Below are 19966 nucleotides of genomic sequence, written 5' to 3' on the forward strand. Positions count from 1 at the left end.
TTCACCTGCCGAGCTCTCAAAGTCCCGACGCCTGGGGCCCCACTTCCCGCCAGGGGAAGCAGAATCTCCTAGCACGAGGCCCGACATCGATCTCTTGTGCTTTCAGAGCTGCTCGGATCAGGGGTTTAAAGCCACTGATTTAAAGGAAGGCTGGGCAGCAGTGTCGGTGGCCTTTTGAGGCTAGCAGAGGGCACGGCAGTGGCCAGTCGGGACGGTCACCCCTAGGACTTGGCGTGGCAGCCTGCTCCAGGAAGGACCTGGGGGTGGAATACGTGAGCTTATGAAGGGGAGCCCAAAGCAGGAGACAACACTTTCATTGCAAAGGCTCGCCTGAGCCCTGGCAAGGAGAGGACTCACAGAAGCCGTGCGCGTTCACATGAGATGTGGGGGAACATGGGAAGACAGGCGTGATGGCGCTGACCAGGCTGCTTTGCAGGGCACACGAGTTTTCTTATGAAGGAAAGAAGAATGTTCCCAGGCAAACTATCAGAGATAAGCATCTTTAATAATGGGCTCCTGAGCAGAAGATTACCATTACATCAGGGTTAAATACAGGTTGAGCACGTGTCAAGCCTCACGCTACACACTTGACATGATTTCTTTTATTATTTGCGGGCACACAGCAGTGGGTTTTGTTTATTCCATCCCATGGTGGAGGAGATGGGTGCTAATCCGTGCTGAGTAACTGAGCTATGATGACCCTAAACAATGCAGGCGACCCCAGTCTCTCTGACTCCAAAGCCCAAGCTTTTATCACCATGTCAGGATTTATGACCTGGACTTGAACTTGCAGGATTAGAGGAAATGGGGTAGGGAGTGGATCAAAGGACCACTCTCAAGAACAGCTGGTTGCCAGGAGTGCTGTCCCTGGTGTGAAAGATCCAGGCTTCTCCCTGGATCAGCGGTGCGACCAGGACGAGTCAGTTCATCGACCTCGGTCTCTGCTCTGTGACCTCTTCAGCAGGAAGGTCGGAACGGTTGGCCGAGTGGTTTTCAAGGTGCCCTGTGGAGGCCTGGGCGACAGAACCGTGCTGTAGGCAGGGTGGACACACAGGCCTTCTCCTGTTCCCCTTCAGCCAGAGAAGCCCTGTGTGTAGCTGCTGGAAGACAAGTTCTCTCTGCCTGGGAGGAGGGGGAGGGGGAGAGGGAGGACAACTGGACGGAGACCCCCGGCTTGGTGCATTGCAGTGAGCCTTCCACTTTGACAGGCCTTTGGTCCTCTGATTCTGAAGATTCCGACCCTGGGAAGAATGAGTGCCACGCGTTGCTGAGTGCGGGGGGGCGGGTGGGGGAGTGGTTCGTGCATGTGAAGGGAAGAGGGGCAGCTGAGGCGAGGACGGGCAGGAAGGCCAGCCGCTGAGCCGAGGAGCACCAGCCCCACCTGGCGCTGTGAGCCACCGGTGCAGGTGCTCCTTGGTGGAGGAGCCTGCGGCGGGACCCAGGGAGAGCCTGCACGCCAGGCCCCGCCCACCTCAGCGGCCCCGCCCACCTCAGCACGCTCTCAGCAGGGAACAAGTCTCTGGCTCTCTCTTGGTAGCTTAGGATTCAAGCAACTTTCTGTTTCTTTGTGTCTTTCAGATCTTAAATCCAAATTTCATCCAAGAAGGTGAGTTACGGTAGATCTGAGTAAGAGCCTTGAAAGAATGGCGGTGCAGTTCTGTGCTTGTGGGCGAGGAGAGGTGTGTGATTAGCTATGAGGTGCAAAAGCCTACCGCCTGCAGTGAGGATGGTGCGACTCAGGGTGGTAAGAGGTGTGCTTTTAGACAGCCCCAAGGATGCACCAGAACGTTCTCTGATGCTGCCTGGGTTGTTACGTCAGGGAGGTTTTTCTTTTTGCTTCTCTGTATTTCCCATGAACATTTATTATTTTAAAATACTTTGTGAAGCGGTGCAGACGACTCAGCCGTGTCAGGTGGAAGGACATTGAATGGGCACACACCACGGGTGGGGAATGAGAGTGTCGCGTGGAAACACGGCCGTGTTGTCCTGAGTGATGTGCTTGTGTGTTGATTTGATTGCAGTGGCCCCAGAATTCCTTGTGCCCTTAGTGGACGTGACCTGCTTGCTTGGGGACACAGTGCTACTGCAGTGCAAAGTCTGCGGGCGGCCGAAGCCCACCGTCACCTGGAAGGGGCCCGACCAGAACATCCTCGACACGGACAGCAGCTCAGCCACATACACCATCTCCTCCTGGTAAGCCGGTGGCCCCGACGTCTGCGCCTCCCGCTCTGTAGCCAAGAGGCCACGTCTGGGTAGCTGACCAATCTCTCCTGGGAGCCTGTTCTAGAATCTACCTGGGAGCCTGTTCTAGAGCCAACTCTTGACCTAGATTAGGAGAGAGATTGAGTCCAAAGCCCAGGGTGGCTCATCCCCCCCCCACCATGACAGAGTCCTCAGTGACGTCACCTCTACACGCAGCCTCAGCCCCTCCCCCTGCAGCATGCCAGCAGGGCGGCGCCAGCACACAGGCGCACACCGCTCTGCTCCATGCAGACCAACACGGCAGCTTGCAAAGTCTGTGTCTGGACCCCCATTAAACATACAAAGGTCAAGCGTGAATCACACGTGTGAAGAGCCTTTGCAGGCAGCCCTGCCTGGCATTCACCCCATCATGTGACCTTCCCCAAGCTGCCGGGGGATCTCCAAGTCAGGAGGAGCAGTGGAGGTCCAGCTCTGTGTAGGAATGTGGTCCTCACATCTGAACATCCTGGTAGCTTCGTGCCCCTCAGGCTGCTGTGAAGTGGTGACAGGTTTAATTCCTTACCTAAGAGCAATTTCAGTAGAGGGGGGAGAAACGGCTCATTCCAAAACCAAGCTTGCCTGCGTGCTTCCATGCAAAGAGGCTGTTGAACAGGACTTGGTGGCCCCCTCCCAGTCATTCCGTTAACGCGTACTACGGTGGGACAGCAGCAGCAGGCTGTCACCGCGCACACGCCTGGCTGAGAAACCCCAGAATCAAGGAGCTTCCATCCCTTAATTGGTGTGCACGTGAAACGGGAAAGTCCATCCTTCTGCGGCGTTCCCGGCCGGGTTATAGAATCAATGGGCCACGGAGCTTAGTGTGGGAGACAGAGCTTGATGAGGATCATGGAGACCCCAGAACACGTCACAGCCAAACACGGCTTCTGCATTAACCCTTTCAGAGCAGTTCTTCCCCTCACTGCGATGAGTGGGGAAGTTGGCGTTTAGGCGGAGGGCTGTACCTTTCTGAATTTCCTTAGCTATTCTGGAGGTCCCATACGTAGAATTTTAAACACTTGAACATTTTTGCTCTTTACTCTCCCTGTTTTTGATTATTGATCTGTGAAGCTGAGGCTATTTGGGGACAAAGTTGCTGGTCCTCATACTAATACTATTGCCAACCAGTACTTATACAGATCTTCATGGATTTCAAACCGCGTTCTAATTCTGACCTCATTGTATTCCTTATTTTCTCTCTCACGTACATGTAAACTTGAGGGCCGGGCACGGGCAGACATGTTTTCCCCACATAGGCATCTGGGGTATTGAGAGGCCAGGTGGCTTCCCAAGGTGTGTAGGTAGATAAGGGACGGGAGCTAGACCTCGGGCCTGACAGCTCTGAGCCTAGCATGCCCTGTGCGCGCCCTAGAGCTTGTCGTCAGTCGCTGTCTTGGGCCTGGAAGCTGTAAGGCCTGCTTTCCGTGTCCCTAGTGACTCTGGGGAGATCACCCTGAAGATCTGCAACCTCATGCCCCAGGACAGCGGGATTTATACCTGCATAGCCACCAACGACCACGGGACCGCGTCCACGTCGGCCACAGTTAAGGTGCAAGGTACGGTTGCTTTATTAGCTGGACCATCCACATCCAGTATAAAATTTACTGTCACAATCACTTTGAAGCACGCACACCAGCGGCCTTAAGTCCATTCACCTGTTTGTGCTGCCATCACCGCCATCCAGCCACAGAATTCTCTTATTTTCCCAAACTGACACTTTGGCTGTACCACTGAACAGTAACCCTCCACCCTCCCTCCCCGACCCATGACCACCAGCAGGATGTCATGGAGATAAAGATGCCGTGAACATCTTAGTGTCGGCATGCCTACCATGATCCCCCGCCACCGCTCCCTGACCATGCTGTGTTGCCAGGGGGGCCTGGCTGAGGAGGTTCCCGGGAAGACCGATGGGGCTTCAGGCTCGTTGCCTGGGTGGTGGCCCTAGCTTGGTGTCGGAGGCCCAGATGTGCAGAAGTAGCCCTGGTCCTGTCTCCGCAGGTGTCCCCGCAGCCCCCAACCGGCCCATTGCCCAGGAGAGGAGCTGCACCTCGGTGATCCTCCGCTGGCTGCCTCCATCCAGCACGGGAAACTGCACTATTTCCGGTTACACCGTGGAGTACAGAGAGGAAGGTGCGCTCTCTCCTCCTGCTCTGCTCTCTCTGTCTCTCTCTTAAGGAGGTCTTTCAGGGCTCTGTACCTGCAGCCTCCTCGTCTGCGGGGGGCTCTTCCTTCGTGGGTCCCCCAGATGCCTCAGTGTCCGACAGCCGCCACCGTCTCGTCCCAGACATGGAGCGGCTGCTTTCGCTAGGACCGTGTTACCCTCTCTGGTGCGCTGATGACCCAGGGCGGGTCTCAAAGAGCCCCATAGGAAGGATCAGACCCATTTCACAGAGGAGGAGACTGAGGCCAAACGAAAGTCAAGGCACGCAAGGTCGTGGTCAGTGAGAGGCACAGCTAGCACCAGAGCCCAGCTCTCCGGTTTCTAATTGAGAGCTGTCTTCCAGAGTAGTACGAGGGTAGGAGGACCCGAGTCCCAAGCCCTGCCACCCCTAGAGGGAACGCAGTGAGCACGTAACATGCCTAGGTGCACGGCTGTAAGTAGTGCAGCCGTGCACCTTCCTGAATCTGCCCCATCGCTTGCTCCTTCAGCAGTCAGAACACCTGTGCCTGCATCCAGGTATCAGGCAGAGCCGGGAGCTGCCAGACAGCTGAATTGTTACCAAGACATCTCTGCACCGCAGTAGGCAGTGCACAGTCAACTTGAGAGCAGCATCGTCTATTTTACTCCAACTATCTGAACTCACTCACCCTGTGAATTCCACTCTTAGCACTTATTTCTGAGGCTCACTGTGTTCAGCTGGACATGGGAGGACTGCTTTCCACCCATCAGATTGCTGTGGATTTAAGTGAGCGCACACTTGACACGTGCACAGGACTCAGTGACTGTCCGTTTTCCTCTGTTTCCATTTCCAGCGCACACTTTCTCTTAATCTGTTGTTAATGTATAATATTTTCCTCTGGCCTTATAAGCATGTATCACATCCCCTATACATTCTAGAGGAGCAAGGCTTTTCACTCTCCCACCGTGTCTCAAAGTAGACAGCATCCAAGGCCAGTGCCATCGCAGCCCCCGACTGGTGCAGCCGGCTTGGGAACTTGAACCCCAGCCGGCCACTTTGGTCCCACCGGCTACCTTCCAGAGCCCACCCTGCGGTGGCAGCCGGCCCTTGAATGGGATGTGTGGCTCGCTGTTCCTTGCTTTGTGGGCTGAAGGCCTTTGAAACTGTGCCACTTGGCTCTGTCTTTTCTGCCTCTCCTCTGCCACTGCACACCAGGGTCCCAGGTCTGGCAGCAGTCGGTCGCTTCGACGCTGGACACATACCTCGTCATCGAAGACCTTAGTCCTGGCTGTCCTTACCAGTTCCGAGTCAGCGCCAGTAACCCCTGGGGAATCAGCCTCCCCAGCGAGCCCTCGGAGTTCGTGCGGCTTCCAGAATACGGTGAGTCCCAGGCGGCGGCGCAGGGCCCCGGCTGCTGGCAGGCGTGGGGGGCTACTGCGGGCAGCACTTGGGAGGCCACCGAACGGTGTTTCCCTCCAGCGTGTGGCTCCAGCCTCTTGGACTGCGACTGCCTCTCGGGTCTAACCCTGGGCCTGTGACCTCCCTGGGAGCCCAGGTGGGACTCCAGGCACAGAGAGACCAGCAGGAGTCACGCACACACGGGTGCTGTCTGCCCCTCTTCTGTGAATCCCACTGCAGGCTCCTGCCTCGCACAGGGAAAGCATTCGAAGGGCAGACACATACAAGGTGCACAAAGCGATAGCAAAATGGATTCCGAAGGTGAGGAAGTGAGCACACATACACGCGTGGGCATGGGCTGCCCACCGGGAGAAATGCCCGGCACGAGCGGGCAGTGGGCCAGGGGACTGCCTGCAGGGAGGAGGGCGGGGGGAGGAGAGAGAGAAAGGGCACCCATGCAGCACCTCCAGCTGTGGGCAAGAAAGAGAGAGAGCTGCCCCCAGTTGTCAGCCTGTCCTTTGAGGTAGGGGGTGGTGCCTCTATGGGCGGGAAGCCTCTTGGGAATTTTATGGCTCCTCCACTGTCCCCCTCCCCCTCAATGAAGCAGGTGCATCTGGGAAAGGGGGCGTTATGATTGATAAGCGGGAGGATAGAAAGCGACCTCCAGCTCCACAGACCTAAACTAGCTACCTAGTTACACCGCGTCACTTCCCCCTGGTTCCCCTTCCAGGCACAAACGCACCTCACAGAACAGGGACAGCTCCTCTCCCCAGCTAAAGGGAGAAAGGAGAGCCACCAGGTTGAAGGATTTCACTCCACAGTGCACGTTTGATAGCTTCCCTGGCTCTTCTCCCTGAATTCCTTTTCTCATTTGGTTCACTCCCCAAATGGCCCCGGTAGTGGAGCTGAGTCAATCCGAAGCCAGGAGCCCAGAGCTTCCTCCAAGTTTGGGTGCGGGGCTGCTGCTTTCCCAGGCACATTAGCAGGAGCTGGATCGGAAGCGGAGCAGCCGGGACTCGAACAGGCACCCATATGAGATGCTGGCGCTGCAGACAGTGGTTTTACCCATTACGCCACAGAACTCTCCCAATACTGACACTTCCAGGCTGTGCAAGGGCCTGGCCTGAGTGTAGGGGCGCGGCCTGTGCACAGGCCTTTGGGTCCAAGCAGAGCCCCTGGCTCAGGCTACACCCACCCAGCTGAACCAGGAAATGAGCCCCAGCCCCCGGCTCCTCCCCCCCCCCCCAGCCCGGTTAGCTTTTCCCAGTGACTTTGTGTTCCCAGGGGCCTGTGATTCACTGGGAAACCTTGGCCCTGGGTCGCTGCCCGCTCAGAATTCACCATAGAAAAGCCATGGGCAGCCCTGCCCCGAGGAAGCCTGACGTGACCGGCTGGGGGCTCACAGAATCCCGGCCACAAACCCAGACCGGCCTGGGATGGCCACTTCCAGTCTGAGTCCCCAGCTGACAGCACAAGTGTGTGCTGGTGTGTGTGTGTGTGTGTGTGATGTGAGGCTGGGGTGTGTGTGTGATGTGAGGCTGGGGTGTGTGTGTGTGATGTGAGGCTGGGGTGTGTGTGTGATGTGAGGCTGGGGTGTGTGTGTGTGTGATGTGAGGCTGGGGTGTGTGTGTGTGATGTGAGGCTGGGGTGTGTGTGTGATGTGAGGCTGGGGTGTGTGTGTGTGTGTGATGTGAGGCTGGGATGTGTGTGTGTGTGATGTGAGGCTGGGGTGTGTGTGTGTGTGTGTGTGAGAGGTGAGGCCGGTGTGTGTGTGTATGTGTGTGTGATGTGAGGCTGGGATGTGTGTGTGTGTGATGTGAGGCTGGGGTGTGTGTGTGTGTGTGTGATGTGAGGCTGGGGTGTGTGTGTGTGATGTGAGGCTGGGGTGTGTGTGTGATGTGAGGCTGGGGTGTGTGTGTGTGTGATGTGAGGCTAGGGTGTGTGTGTGTGATGTGAGGCTGGGGTGTGTGTGTGTGTGATGTGAGGCTGGGATGTGTGTGTGTGTGATGTGAGGCTGGGGTGTGTGTGTGTGTGTGATGTGAGGCTGGGATGTGTGTGTGTGTGATGTGAGGCTGGGGTGTGTGTGTGTGTGTGTGATGTGAGGCTGGGGTGTGTGTGTGTGTGTGATGTGAGGCTGGGGTGTGTGTGTGTGTGATGTGAGGCTGGGGTGTGTGTGTGTGATGTGAGGCTGGTGTGTGTGTGTGTGTGATGTGAGGCTGGGGTGTGTGTGTGATGTGAGGCTGGGGTGTGTGTGTGTGTGATGTGAGGCTGGGGTGTGTGTGTGATGTGAGGCTGGGGTGTGTGTGTGTGTGATGTGAGGCTGGGATGTGTGTGTGTGTGATGTGAGGCTGGGGTGTGTGTGTGATGTGAGGCTGGGGTGTGTGTGTGTGTGTGATGTGAGGCTGGGGTGTGTGTGTGTGTGTGTGATGTGAGGCTGGGGTGTGTGTGTGATGTGAGGCTGGGGTGTGTGTGTGTGTGATGTGAGGCACTGCCAGGGCTAACAACCATGCGAGGTGAAGCTGCCCAGATGGGCTCAGGCCGTGCTGCGGGCCGGGTTAACTCAGCACGGTGGGGAGGAAGGCCGGGTTTCAGAACAACCCTCCTTGCCCGCTTTCCCGCCGTGTGCAGTAATCTCCCCCTGTCTGCCGACAGCCCTGATCCTCCCTGGCTTTTCCAGGCCTCAGGAGCTTCTCTCCCAGCCTTTTCATTTTCCCTATCAAGTTACTATTTTTAAAACATCCCAAGCCACAGTTCAGGCTTCTGCCCCGGGTAAGCAGATGACAGAGGGAGTCTGGCTGTCGTGTCGGTTTCCTCTTGGGTGATCTTTTTAAAGTGACCGTCCAGAGCCTGGTGGCATTTTCCCACCGAGGTTGCATATTTGCTCTATTTGCTCGTGGGAACTGCCGGGGGTTATGTCCGCTCTCCTGCCAGCCCTGTCCGAATCCGTGTGTGACGTCCTCGATGTCACAAGTGGATTCTCTCTCCCCAAGATGCGGCTGCTGACGGTGCTACCATTTCTTGGAAGGAAAATTTTGATGCCGCGTATACCGAGCTGAATGAAATCGGCAGGTAAGGCGCAGCTTTCTCCTCCCGCGTGAGTGCCCGGCCGCATGGCGACAGAATGGCTCGTCTTGTTGTTTCTGTCTGTCTTTCATAAATGCAACCTCTCTGTGGGAGAGAGAACTCTAGCATGTGTGTGTCTATTTTCTACCATCCTTTTCCTTCTTCCCTACTCGACTCTTGGCCTTTCATCTTTTCTAATATAAGAACTTAAGATTCAAATTGTTCTTCAAAGCACAGTTTCAGCTACACTTCCCGCGTTTTGATGTGTGGTATTTTCAGTATTTTTTAGTGCGATGTACTGTGTCTTAAACTCTGACTTTTTTCTTTGACACAATTACAATGCAAACCTGTTTTCATATGTATGAGATTTTTAAAAATTCCATTTGTCATTGATCTCTAACTGAACTGCATATGGGTAGGAAACTTTGTATGATATTGATTCCTTGTTTGCTGCTGGGAGTCGCCTTGCGAGTGGTGTACGGCCAATTGTCCTAAAACGTTCCGTGTGTTCTTGAGAAGACACTAACTCCTGGGTACAGATCTCTGTGCGTCCGTGTGACAGGGACATTGTGTCACGGTATCTCCACCCCACGTGCCTCCCCTTCCCCCAACACACACCTGCCAGTCTCCCTCTGCCTCTCCTCCTCCCCTCCCCCACCCCTCCTCTGGCCTCTCAATATTTTGATCAGGGGACACTTACTATGCCCTCAAAAATAAAGAGGATAAAAAGACTCTTAGCAGAAAAAAACCTGTTACCTAAGCTGCAAAACAGCGGATGGAAGAGAAGGCATTCATCTGCATGCTGGCAGTGGGCTCCAGGTGCTCGGGGGGCCTGGCCTCTCATCCCGCGCTGACAACTCCCGAGGGGCGGTGTGACGGAGGCTGCAGAGGGAGCCGCAGTGTTCCTGAGCCCTGATTTTTGGGTGGGGGTCACCGTTTCATTGCCTTTCCTAAAGTATGTCTCATCAGAAACAAACTTTATCTACTGTCCTGTCTTCTTTGTGCAGCCAGAAAGAGAAAAAGGAGGTCAGAGAAATCCTGGAGTGATGATGGTGGTGGTGGTGTGGTGGTGGTGGTGGTGGCAATGACAATTCCCTAGGTATTGTATACCTCCCAGTGACTACAGCTGGGATCCCTGGACAAAGTGCAGAGGCAGTAACCTGAGCATTCCGAGAAGCGTGTAATAGGGAGACTGGAGAGGGAGCGACAGGGCAGTGGCCAGGGCTTTTCTGTTTTGCTTCTTCCCTTTTCCCCTTCTCTCCCTCCCTTCCTCCCTTCCTCCTGTTTCCCCTCAAGTCAGTGTGGACTCAAGGGCAGGCCATCCAGAGAACTGCGCAGCGTACACGGCGAGCCGAAACTCCAAGAAAACCCCGTAGGTCTCACCCAAAGGGAGGGGCAGCCTGCGAGCTGGGCGGGCAGAGGATCCTCGCTGCTTCTCCCTGCCTCACCTCAGGGCAGCCCTGTGGAACTGCCGGGCGCTGCAGGGAGCAGAGGCTCTGGGGACCCCATCTTTCTGGCCAGACAACCACAAAAGGGACCTGCGGGAACCAAAGAACGTAGGGGAAACTGCATGAGGAGGAAGCAAAAGAAGGGGTCCCCTGGTTCGGTCTATCAAAAAATACAAATCCTGGGCTGCTTCCGAGTCGTGAGGGCGCAGGCACCCTAGCAAGGCTCGGAGACCTCAGCTGTGATTTAACCCCTGCTCAGCTTCCCCTTGAGGGTGAGGGCAGGCCTAAGTAGCACGGCAAACGCTGGGGACGCTGCACGGAGCGACCTCCCACAGAAGGGGAGACAGACCTTCAGTCTGCACCGAACCAAGTAGGTTAAAAAATAGTTTTACCTATTTGAAAGGCAGAGTGTAAGAGAGAGAAGTAAAGAGAGCGAGAGAGAGAGAGAGAGAGAGAGAGCACTTCCATTCACTGGTTCACTCCCCAAATGCCTGCAACAGCCAGGGGTAGGACATTCCAAAGCCGGGAACCGGGAGCGCAATCCGGGTCTCCCGTGGGTGTGGTAGAAACCCAAGCACTTGAAGCATCTTCCGCTGCCTCCCAGGTGCATTAGCAGGAAGCTGGATCAGAAGCATGGAGCAGTGAAGACTGGAAGGAGACGCTGCAATGTGAGACGCGGGCTTCCCAAGCAGGGACTTCATCCACCTTGCCACAATACTCGCCCCATTTTGGTACAATAAAATTTTGAAATCCATGCACCAATTTTTTCCTAATATGCATTTCTTCATGATCTTTTTGAAGACCCCCAGTACTATTTAGAATCATAAAAGTAAATACACAAGCAATAAGCTAAAATATATTAAACTAAATTAACTGCTCCTATGGGAGGTGAAAGGGCACAGGTGGGAGGGTAGAATTACTATTGTTTCTTACAACAAACCTATAGGGGTGGGTGATGTGGTACAGTGGCTTAAGCCGCCACTTGGGACACCCACATCTGAGTGCCTGGTTCCTGTCCCAGCTCCCCCACTGATAATCCAGCTTCCTATGAATGCGTCCTGGGAGGCAGCAGATAAAGGTTCAAGTGCTTGAGTCCCTGCCGGCCATGTGTGACCCAGACTGAGTTCCAGGCTCCTGGCTTTGGCCTGGCCCAGATCTAGCTGTTACAGGCATCTGGGGAGTGAACCAGCAGATGGAAGATTCCCTCCCCCTCTCCCTTTCCTTCTCTCTTTCCTTCTCCCTCTCTCTCTTCTCATATTGCTCTGCCTTTCAAATAAATATTTTTTTAAAGGCAAGGGACTAATATGTCAATGTTTTAAATAAATAAATAACCTATAAAGATGATTGACTTTTTAAATCACGGAGATATGTAACTTCCATAAACACGAAAAGTTTAAAAAGAAAGTAAGCCAGCCGCACCTTGACGTGACCGCTAGAGTCTGCAGAACCTGCGCTCCACGTTCAGACGTTTATGTGCGGGTGCCGAGCAGTCATCAAACTCACAAGGTAGCACTGCTAGAAAACCAGAATGAAGTGTGTACAGAACTGCCAGTTTGAACAACTGCTTGTTCACTGTGCCAAATACGAAGTCCAGTAGACAACAGGCGCTCCGTTAATATTTGGCCAGTGTTGGTCTTACTGCCGGGCGCTCCCTTTCTTTCAGGTGAGTATGTAATGGAAAAGCAGGAGTGTTCCGAGCCTGCTCAGTGAGCACAGAGCCGGATCAGGGAGTCACTGGGCTGATTCTAGGGGCGGCCAGGGGCCTGGCGTGTCGCTGTCTGTTGAGGAAGGGGCTGTCCCTCACACTGCTCACGTCCGCTTGAGGCTGTGGCACCTCCTGGACATGGCTCGGGCAGCACCACCTTGTCACCTCCTTGGCCTTCCATCTCTGCTTCTGTGCTGAGCAGTGCCCCTTCCATCTGCCTCTCTTCCTGTCCGCCCAGGGCTGCAGCCGCACCGGAGCATTCTGTCTGTTAGGTGGTGGGGAGGTAAAGGCAGGTGTTTGTGTCATGCTAAATGCCCTGGTCAATGGAGGTAAGTATTTATGGGTGGAATGACACAGTGCAGTTAAAATACTCCTGGGGGGTGGGGGAGTGGGCGGGTAGAACTTGGAGTAGAAGAGGAATGGTTGAGATAAGATTGATCAGATGTCGCTGATTGGTGACATGGGGTGCCTAGGGGATATTTCCTTTACTGCTGTGCACAGTAGGAATTTTCCCTAATAAACAGGTGATAAACCTAAAGTACAATGAAAAAAGATCTCTTTAAAAATGTTTTTAAAATCGAGTAGAATTCCTCCTCCTTTAATGTTGTTGTTACGTCTTACAGGCTTGTGTTCTGCATAAAACAAAGAAATCAAACTTGTGGTTGATGTTTTAAATGACAGAGAAATATGTTGGCTTAAAAATGATATCATTTAGCTTTTGCATATCAAAACTGCTAAAACGTTTAGGCAGGAAAAAGAAGTTTTCTGAATAGTAACGTTGACCCCATGATTAAAAATGTAGAAAAGCGAGATCCCCAACAAAAGGTTCCTGTGCGAGCAGCTGGCCCACAGCCGCACAGCCCCTGGGTACCGCCAGGCCCACGCTGGCTGCCTGCCGAGCTGTGAGGCGCTCTCTCCCTGTGTTCCAGAGGCCGTTTCTCCATCGTGAAGAAGTGCATCCACAAAGCCACGCGCAAAGATGTTGCTGTGAAGTTCGTGAGCAAGAAGCTGAAGAAGAAAGAGCAGGCGGCCCACGAGGCGGCCCTGCTACAGCACCTGCAGCACCCCCAGTACATCACTCTCCACGACACCTACGAGTCCCCCACCTCCTACATCCTCATCCTGGAACTGTGAGTACCGCTGTCCTCTCCCAAACGGCCCCCTTCAGTGAAGAAAAACCGTGGCATTTTAGCTCATTATTGTTTACAAACCATGGCCTGTAACATGCCCCGCATCTTATATGGTAACCCCATTTCACAGATTAGCAAACCAAGGATGGGGGAGATCTTTAAAACCAGGAGGCAGAGAAGCTGAAACCTGACTCTCTCACTCCAGTTCTCATTGTCTTTCTATTGCGGACTCCTGGGCTGAGCAGGGGCCCGGGGAGAGCATACTGAGAGCAGGCTGATGGACGGGGGGAGAGCTGAAATAAGAGGTAGGGGCTTGTGTATCAATCCGCTGCCCCAGCAGCCCCAGTCTCCACCCAAGAAACTCTGCTACAGTGAACATCCCGGTCCCTGCAGATTTTCTCTTTTTTTAAAAAAGATTTTATTTATTTATTTGAAAGACAGAGTTACAGACAGTGAGAGGGAGAGACAGAGAGAAAGGTCTTCCATCTGTTAGTTCACTGCCCAGGTGGCAGAAAGGGCCAGAGCTGCACCAGTCCGAAGCCAGGAGCCAGGAGCTTTTTCCTGGTCTCCCATGTGGGTGCAGGGCCCAAGCACTTGGGCCATCCTCCACTGCACTCCCGGGCCGCAGCAGAGAGCTGGACTGGCGGAGGAGCAGCCGGGACTAGAACCGGCGCCCATATGGGATGCCGGTGCTGCAGGTGGAGGATTAACCTACTGTGCCACAGCACTGGCCCCTCCCTGTAGATTTTCTAGGGACACAGGCAACCATGTACTTGAACCCTAGAATAAATCAAATAGAACAACAACGTCACACTCCCCCGCTGCTACCCCAGACTAACAGCAGAAAGCCTGCTCTGTGGTTTGGGGAAATCTCACAGAGGCTGCCGAGATGGAATCTTTTTAGCAGTAATAGAAAGAGTGCAGAATTGTTATCGGATTGGTGCTACTGGAGCGATCAGCCTGAACAGACAACAGGCCTGGACAGAGACCCAGACTTAGGGGAGGAACGTGTGCATTCGCACTTTTGACTGTTGTTTTAGTCTCTTGCTCTCGTGGGCTGGCACATCCAGGTGTGTGTGAGAAGGTCCTTGAAGAAGTAGCTTGTCAGAAATTAAAGACAAAAAAGGAGGGGACTGGCACCATGACTTAGTGGGCTAAGCCGCTGTTTGTCATGATGGCATCTCATGTGGGTGCCAGTTCAGTCCCAGCTGCTCCACTTCTGGTCCAGCTCCTTGCTAATGTGCCTGGGAAAGCAGTGGAGGATGGCCAAAGTGCTTGGGCCCCTGTACCCACATGCAAGATCCAGATGGAGTTTCAGGCTCCTGGCTTTGGCCTGGCCCAACCCTGGCCATTGTGGCCATTTGGGGAGTGAAGCAGCAGATGGAAGATCTCATTGTCTCTCTCCCTCTCCCTCCCTCCCCCCTCCTTCCTCCTCTCCCCCTCCCCCTCTCCCTCACCCTCCCTCCCTCCCCCATAACTCTGTCTTTAAAAATATACAAATATTTTTTAAAAATCAGTTGAAACAAAACAAAAGGAGACAAAACCAGAACTGGTGGCCTTTGTAATCCTTTTATAAAACTTAACCTTGCATGGTTGGTAGTTTGTTGCTGTGGACTTTTTTTTTTTTTAAGATTTATTTATGTATTTGAAAGGCAGAGTTACAGAGAGAGACAGAGAGGTACAGTGGTATCTCCCATCACTGGTTTACTCCCCAAACAGCCATAATGGCTGGAGCTGGGCCAATCCAAAGCCAAGAGCCAAATGAATAAATACCTTTTTTAAATGTTCATTTATTTCTTTGAAAGGCAGAGTGACAGAGGGAGAGGGAGAGAGATCTTCCATCTGCTGGCTCACTCCCCAAATGGCTGCATCAGTCAGGGCTGGGCCACAGTGAATCCAGGAGCCTGGAACTCCTCCTGGGTCTCCCATGCAGGTGGCAGAGAGCTGGATTGGAAGTGGAATAGCCAGGATGCCCACATCCTCTGAGCCACAACATCAGCCCTGGCTGTGGACTTAAACAAATGGACTTTCAGTCTTTTTTTTTTTTTTTTTTTTTTTTTTTTTTTGACAGGCAGAGTTAGACAGTGAGAGAGAGAGAGAGAGAGAGAGAGAGAGAGAGAGAGAGAGAGAGAAAGGTCTTCCTTCCATTGGTTCACCCCCTAAATGGTCACTACGGCCGGCGCACTCCTGGCCGAAGCCAGGAGCCAGGTGCTTCCTCCTGGTCTCCCATGCGGGTGCAGGGCCCAAGCACTTGGGCCATCCTCCACTGCACTCCTGGGCCACAGCAGAGAGCTGGACTGGAAAAGGGGCAACCGGGATAGAATCCCGCGCCCAACCGGGACTAGAACCCGGTGTGCCAGCGCCGCAAGCAGAGGATTAGCCAAGTGAGCCGGGGTGGCAGCCTGTCTTTTACAGCCTAACATGTTTGCTGGGAGCTTTCTAATTCAGTGGGCATATTCTGCTGGTCTTCATTTACAAGTAACAATGTCTTATGCTTGATTCCTACTGAAAGGCACTGTCACTTGCCTACCAGGACAGTTCAGTGACTCCAGAACCTTTGCTGGCCACCATTCTAAGAGCATCTGTTGGTTTTTGGGCTGCCACAGTGCAATGCAGATGTTCTTTAAAAAAAAAAAAGCCAAGAGCTTCTTCTGGGTCTCCCACATGGATGACAGGGGTCCAAGCACTTGGGCCATCCTCCGCTGCTTTTCCCGGGCCATAGCAGGGAGCTGTATTGGAAGTAGAGCAACCCGTGCTCATATGGGATGCCAGTATCACAGGCGGCGGCTTAACCCATCACACCACAAGGTCGGCCCCAAAGATGCTCTTGGAGTGAAGAATCTGGGCTCAGGTCCAGCCTGTGATTTGGAGCAGACCACTAGGCTTCCTGGGCCTCTGGGCCCTCACGTGTGGGCACCTGCTTCCTCCCACTTCGCAAGGTGGTTGCAGGGATTAAATTAGATGAATGTTGGGTTAAACTGGCTGGTTGACTGAGTGCCCTCTGTGTGCCAGCCATGGGGCAGGCTGATGGGACTGGGCTGGGGGGAACCAACAGATGAACGGGGACCTCAGCACAGCACGCTGAGTACCGGGAAGAAAGGCCTGATTTGCAGAGGGCTGCCTGAGAGCGTGGTTGGAGCTGAGGGCCAGGGGAGACTGTGAGGAGGCCATGTATGAGCTACACCTTGGGCTGCATCTTGGCTGTGCTGCGACCATGGGTTGCCCCTTTGGTGCCATCAGAACTGCTGCTGATCCTGTGTTGGGACATGGGCTTCTGCATACCCAGAGTTCAATGGTTGAACTTGATGGCTGAGACTTCCTGTTCCAGGAACTGTGTTACTGTAATTGTCTCCCACAACAAAAAGTTCAGGAGTTGCATTTAACAAACCCAATCCTGCTTTACTCTATTCTTCCCACTTTTTTAAAAAAGATTTATTTTATTTATTTAAAAGACAGAGTTACAGAGAGAGGTAGAGCCAGAGAGAGAGAGGTCTTCCATCTGCTAGTTCACTCCCCAGATGGCCACAACGGCCGGAGCTGCCCCGATCCGAATCCAGGAGCTTCTTCTGGGTCTCCCACGTGGGTGCAGGGGCCCCGGGACTTGGTCCATCCTCCACTGCTTTCCCAGGCCACAGCAGAGAGCTGGATCAGAAGAGGAGCAGCCGGGTCTCGAACCGGCGCCCATATGGGATGCCAGCACTTCAGGCCAGGGCTTTAACCTGCTGAGCCACAGCGCCGACACCCCCACTTTTTTTTTTTAAGATTTATTAATTTTTATTTGAAAGGCAGACTCGCAGAGGGGGAGGGAGAGGGTTGGAGAGAGACGGATCTTCCCTTCGCTGTTCAGGCAGTCTTCAGATGCTGTGAGGACTCTGTGAGCCTGCGAGCAGCCTCCCTTCACTGAGCACGTGCTGTGCTGCCATTGTGCTGCAGGGCTCCCTGTCTCACCAGACCCCTGCACTATCCTCAGAAAGTGGCTGTTGGCATTTTGCAATTGTTATTATCATTCCCACTTTAAAGGAGGCATACTTCTGGGAAGAAAAACACAAAAGTTTAAATAACTTGCCCCAGCCAGTAGGTGGCAGAATGAGAATTCAGATCCAGGCCCTTTAAAAAAAAAGGCGGGGGCGGGCCCTGTGACCTAGTGGGTAAAGCCATCACCTGCATTGCTGGCATCCCATCTGGGCGCTGGTTCAAGACCCGGCTGCTCCACTTCCAATCGGGCTCTCTGCTGTGGCCTGAAAAAGCAGCAAAGGATGGCCCAAGTCCTTGGGCCCCTGTACCTGCATGAGAGACAGGGAAGAAGCTCCTGGCTCCTGGCTTCTGGCTTTGGATCGGCACAACTTCGGCTGTTGCCCCCAATTGCGGAGTGAACCGGCGGATGGAAGACCTCTCTCTCTCTCTCTCTCTCTACCTCTACCTCTCCTTCTCTCTCTATGTAACTCTGCCTTTCAAATAAATAAGTCTTTAAAAAAAAAACAAAAATCCAGACCTCGTTGGCTCGACATATCATGTTCTCAGTAGCGGAGCGGTCTTTAAGGTTAAAAATGGCTGAAGATTTGGCCGGCAGCACGGCTCACTAGGCTAATCCTCCGCCTTGCGGCGCCGGCACACTGGGTTCTAGTCCCGGTCGGGGCACCGATCCTGTCCCGGTTGCCCCTCTTCCAGGCCAGCTCTCTGCTGTGGCCAGGGAGTGCAGTGGAGGATGGCCCAAGTGCTTGGGCCCTGCACCCGCATGGGAGACCAGGATAAGCACCTGGCTCCTGCCGTCGGAACAGCGCGGTGCGCCGGCTGCAGCGCGCCTACCGCGGCGGCCATTGGAGGGTAAACCAACGGCAAAAGGAAGACCTTTCTCTCTGTCTCTCTCTACTGTCCACTCTGCCTGTCAAAAAAAAAAATATGGCTGAAGATTCAAAACAGCTTCAAGATTGCCAAGGACGGAGCGGGCCTCCAGTGCAACAGGGGCACCCACATCCCCTGTTTCAGTGCCCATTGTTCTCCTGATTCCAGCCCCCTGCTGATGCACACCCTGGGAGGCAACGGGCAATGGCTCAAGGCAATGGCTCAAGGAGCTGGCTCCCTGCCACCCATGTGGGAGACGGGGACTGAACTTCCGGCTCCTGGTTTTGCCCTGTCCAGGCCCAGCCTCTCCCTGGCTGTTGGCTGGCACTTGGGGAGTGAACCAGCAGATGGGAGATTTCCCTGTCTCTCTGCCTCTCAAGTAAATAAGTAATAAAAAAAAAAGTTTTAATGAATGCCAAGAACAAACTTTGTCTACCTTCTATTTTCCCCAAAGAAAAATTGGCCAAGAAAAGCACTTGGCAAAACAAATGTGGGCCTGCTTGCAGTCACCAGGTTCCAGTTACTCAGAATGACGATGTCCGTCTTGGTGAAAGCTGTCTGAAGTCCGCGGTCTTACCTCTTAAAGCAGACGTGTCACCCGGGAGGAGCTTCTTGGGCAGGAAAAGGTTTATTTGGGGCCGAGTGCCCCCTTCCTTAGTCTTCAGGAGCAGGGAGGAGCGGCCCCGTGGTGAGATGGGGAGCAGAGAGAAGCCCGGCTTAAATAGCCAGCCTTCTGAACAACCTTCTGAGGGCACGCCCCCAGCGGCCTGGCGCTCTCACGGACACGCCCACCTCTCAGGGGCCGACGCCCTTGATCGCTCAGCCACTGACTGCAGGATTTGAACAGCTGTGTGAGCCTGGGGGTCAGTCCTGTTAGGACCCTGGCAGGGGGAGCAGAGCTTTTTCCCTTTGAACAGTCTCCACGTCGATCAAAGAGAAGCTTGCTTTAACGGAGTGTGCACTACGGGTTTTGTCCCTGATGCACACCAGTATTCACTTCTCTCTTTTAGTTCTGAACATTACACTAACTTTGGACTCTAACTGAAGTATGCATGTGTTGCGACACTGATCTTTATTTGTAACCAGGAGTGAGAGGGGCCGTGCTGTAGTGTAGTGGGTAAAGCAGCTATCTGCAACACCAGCATCCCATATGGGCACTGGTTCAAGTCCCAGCCGCTCCACTTCTGATCCAGCTCCCTGCTAATGCACCTGGGAAAGCAGAGGAGGATGGTCCAAGTGCCTGGGTCTCTGCACCCATGGGGGAGACCTGGAAGAAACTCCTAGCCCTAGCCAGTGCAGCCATTTGGGGAGTGAAACAGTGGATGGAAGATTTCTTGCTCTTTCTCTCTCTCTCTAACTCTGCCTTTCAAAGAAATAAAAATAAAAAAGAGAGCGAGTGAGCGATCTTGCAGCTTTGACCACATGTAACTTTCATGTCCCTTCACAAATGCATTTCCTTTGCCCTGTCCCCCTGACCCCCAGGATGGATGACGGCCGGCTCTTAGACTACCTTATGAACCACGACGAGCTGATGGAGGAAAAAGTCGCCTTCTACATCCGGGACATCATGGAGGCCCTGCAGTACCTTCACAACTGCAGGGTGGCCCACCTGGACATAAAGGTAACCGGGAGCCAGTTACCAGCCTTCAAGTCTCAGGTTAGAAAACTGATGGCTATTAAGCAGAAATGAGGTGGGCACAATGCAAGCGACTTGTTCATGGGCGAATGAGAACGCGCCGGTCTCGGTGCCGTTGGGGCTAGGGTCGCAGCTTCAACTACCTAGTCTAAGAGCATAGAAAGAGCCAGTAAGTGTCTTTCATGCCGCTCAAAAAGAAGTCTCTGTGCTGTGGAACACCCGATTGATAGGACTTTAGTCTCTTCTTGATTCCATGCAGAAGCAAAGAGTAGTTAAGGCCACCCTACTTTCAGTGTCGGCTTCTTTGAAAGACCACCACACTCAGAGTTTAGCGGGTTCACAGCACAGTTGGCAGCCTCCGCTGCACCCCACATAGGGCATTTCCC

General features: G+C 53.8%; 1 protein-coding gene across 3 annotated transcripts in view; it reads left to right on the forward strand.

The window, feature by feature from the left end:
* The window catches only part of KALRN (kalirin RhoGEF kinase), a 737253-nt gene that overhangs the window by 716658 nt on the left and 629 nt on the right, over positions 1–19966 (forward strand). For all 3 annotated transcript variants that reach the window (XM_062209080.1, XM_062209024.1, XM_062209033.1), the window contains 8 exons: positions 1579–1606; positions 2022–2193; positions 3673–3794; positions 4237–4368; positions 5574–5738; positions 8747–8825; positions 12902–13102; positions 19427–19565. In XM_062209080.1, the coding sequence (XP_062065064.1) occupies positions 1579–1606; positions 2022–2193; positions 3673–3794; positions 4237–4368; positions 5574–5738; positions 8747–8825; positions 12902–13102; positions 19427–19565 (1038 nt within the window). The remainder of the gene's footprint in view (positions 1–1578; positions 1607–2021; positions 2194–3672; positions 3795–4236; positions 4369–5573; positions 5739–8746; positions 8826–12901; positions 13103–19426; positions 19566–19966) is intronic.

Source organism: Lepus europaeus, chromosome 2, assembly GCF_033115175.1.
Source record: "Lepus europaeus isolate LE1 chromosome 2, mLepTim1.pri, whole genome shotgun sequence".
NCBI classification, from domain to species: domain Eukaryota; kingdom Metazoa; phylum Chordata; class Mammalia; order Lagomorpha; family Leporidae; genus Lepus; species Lepus europaeus.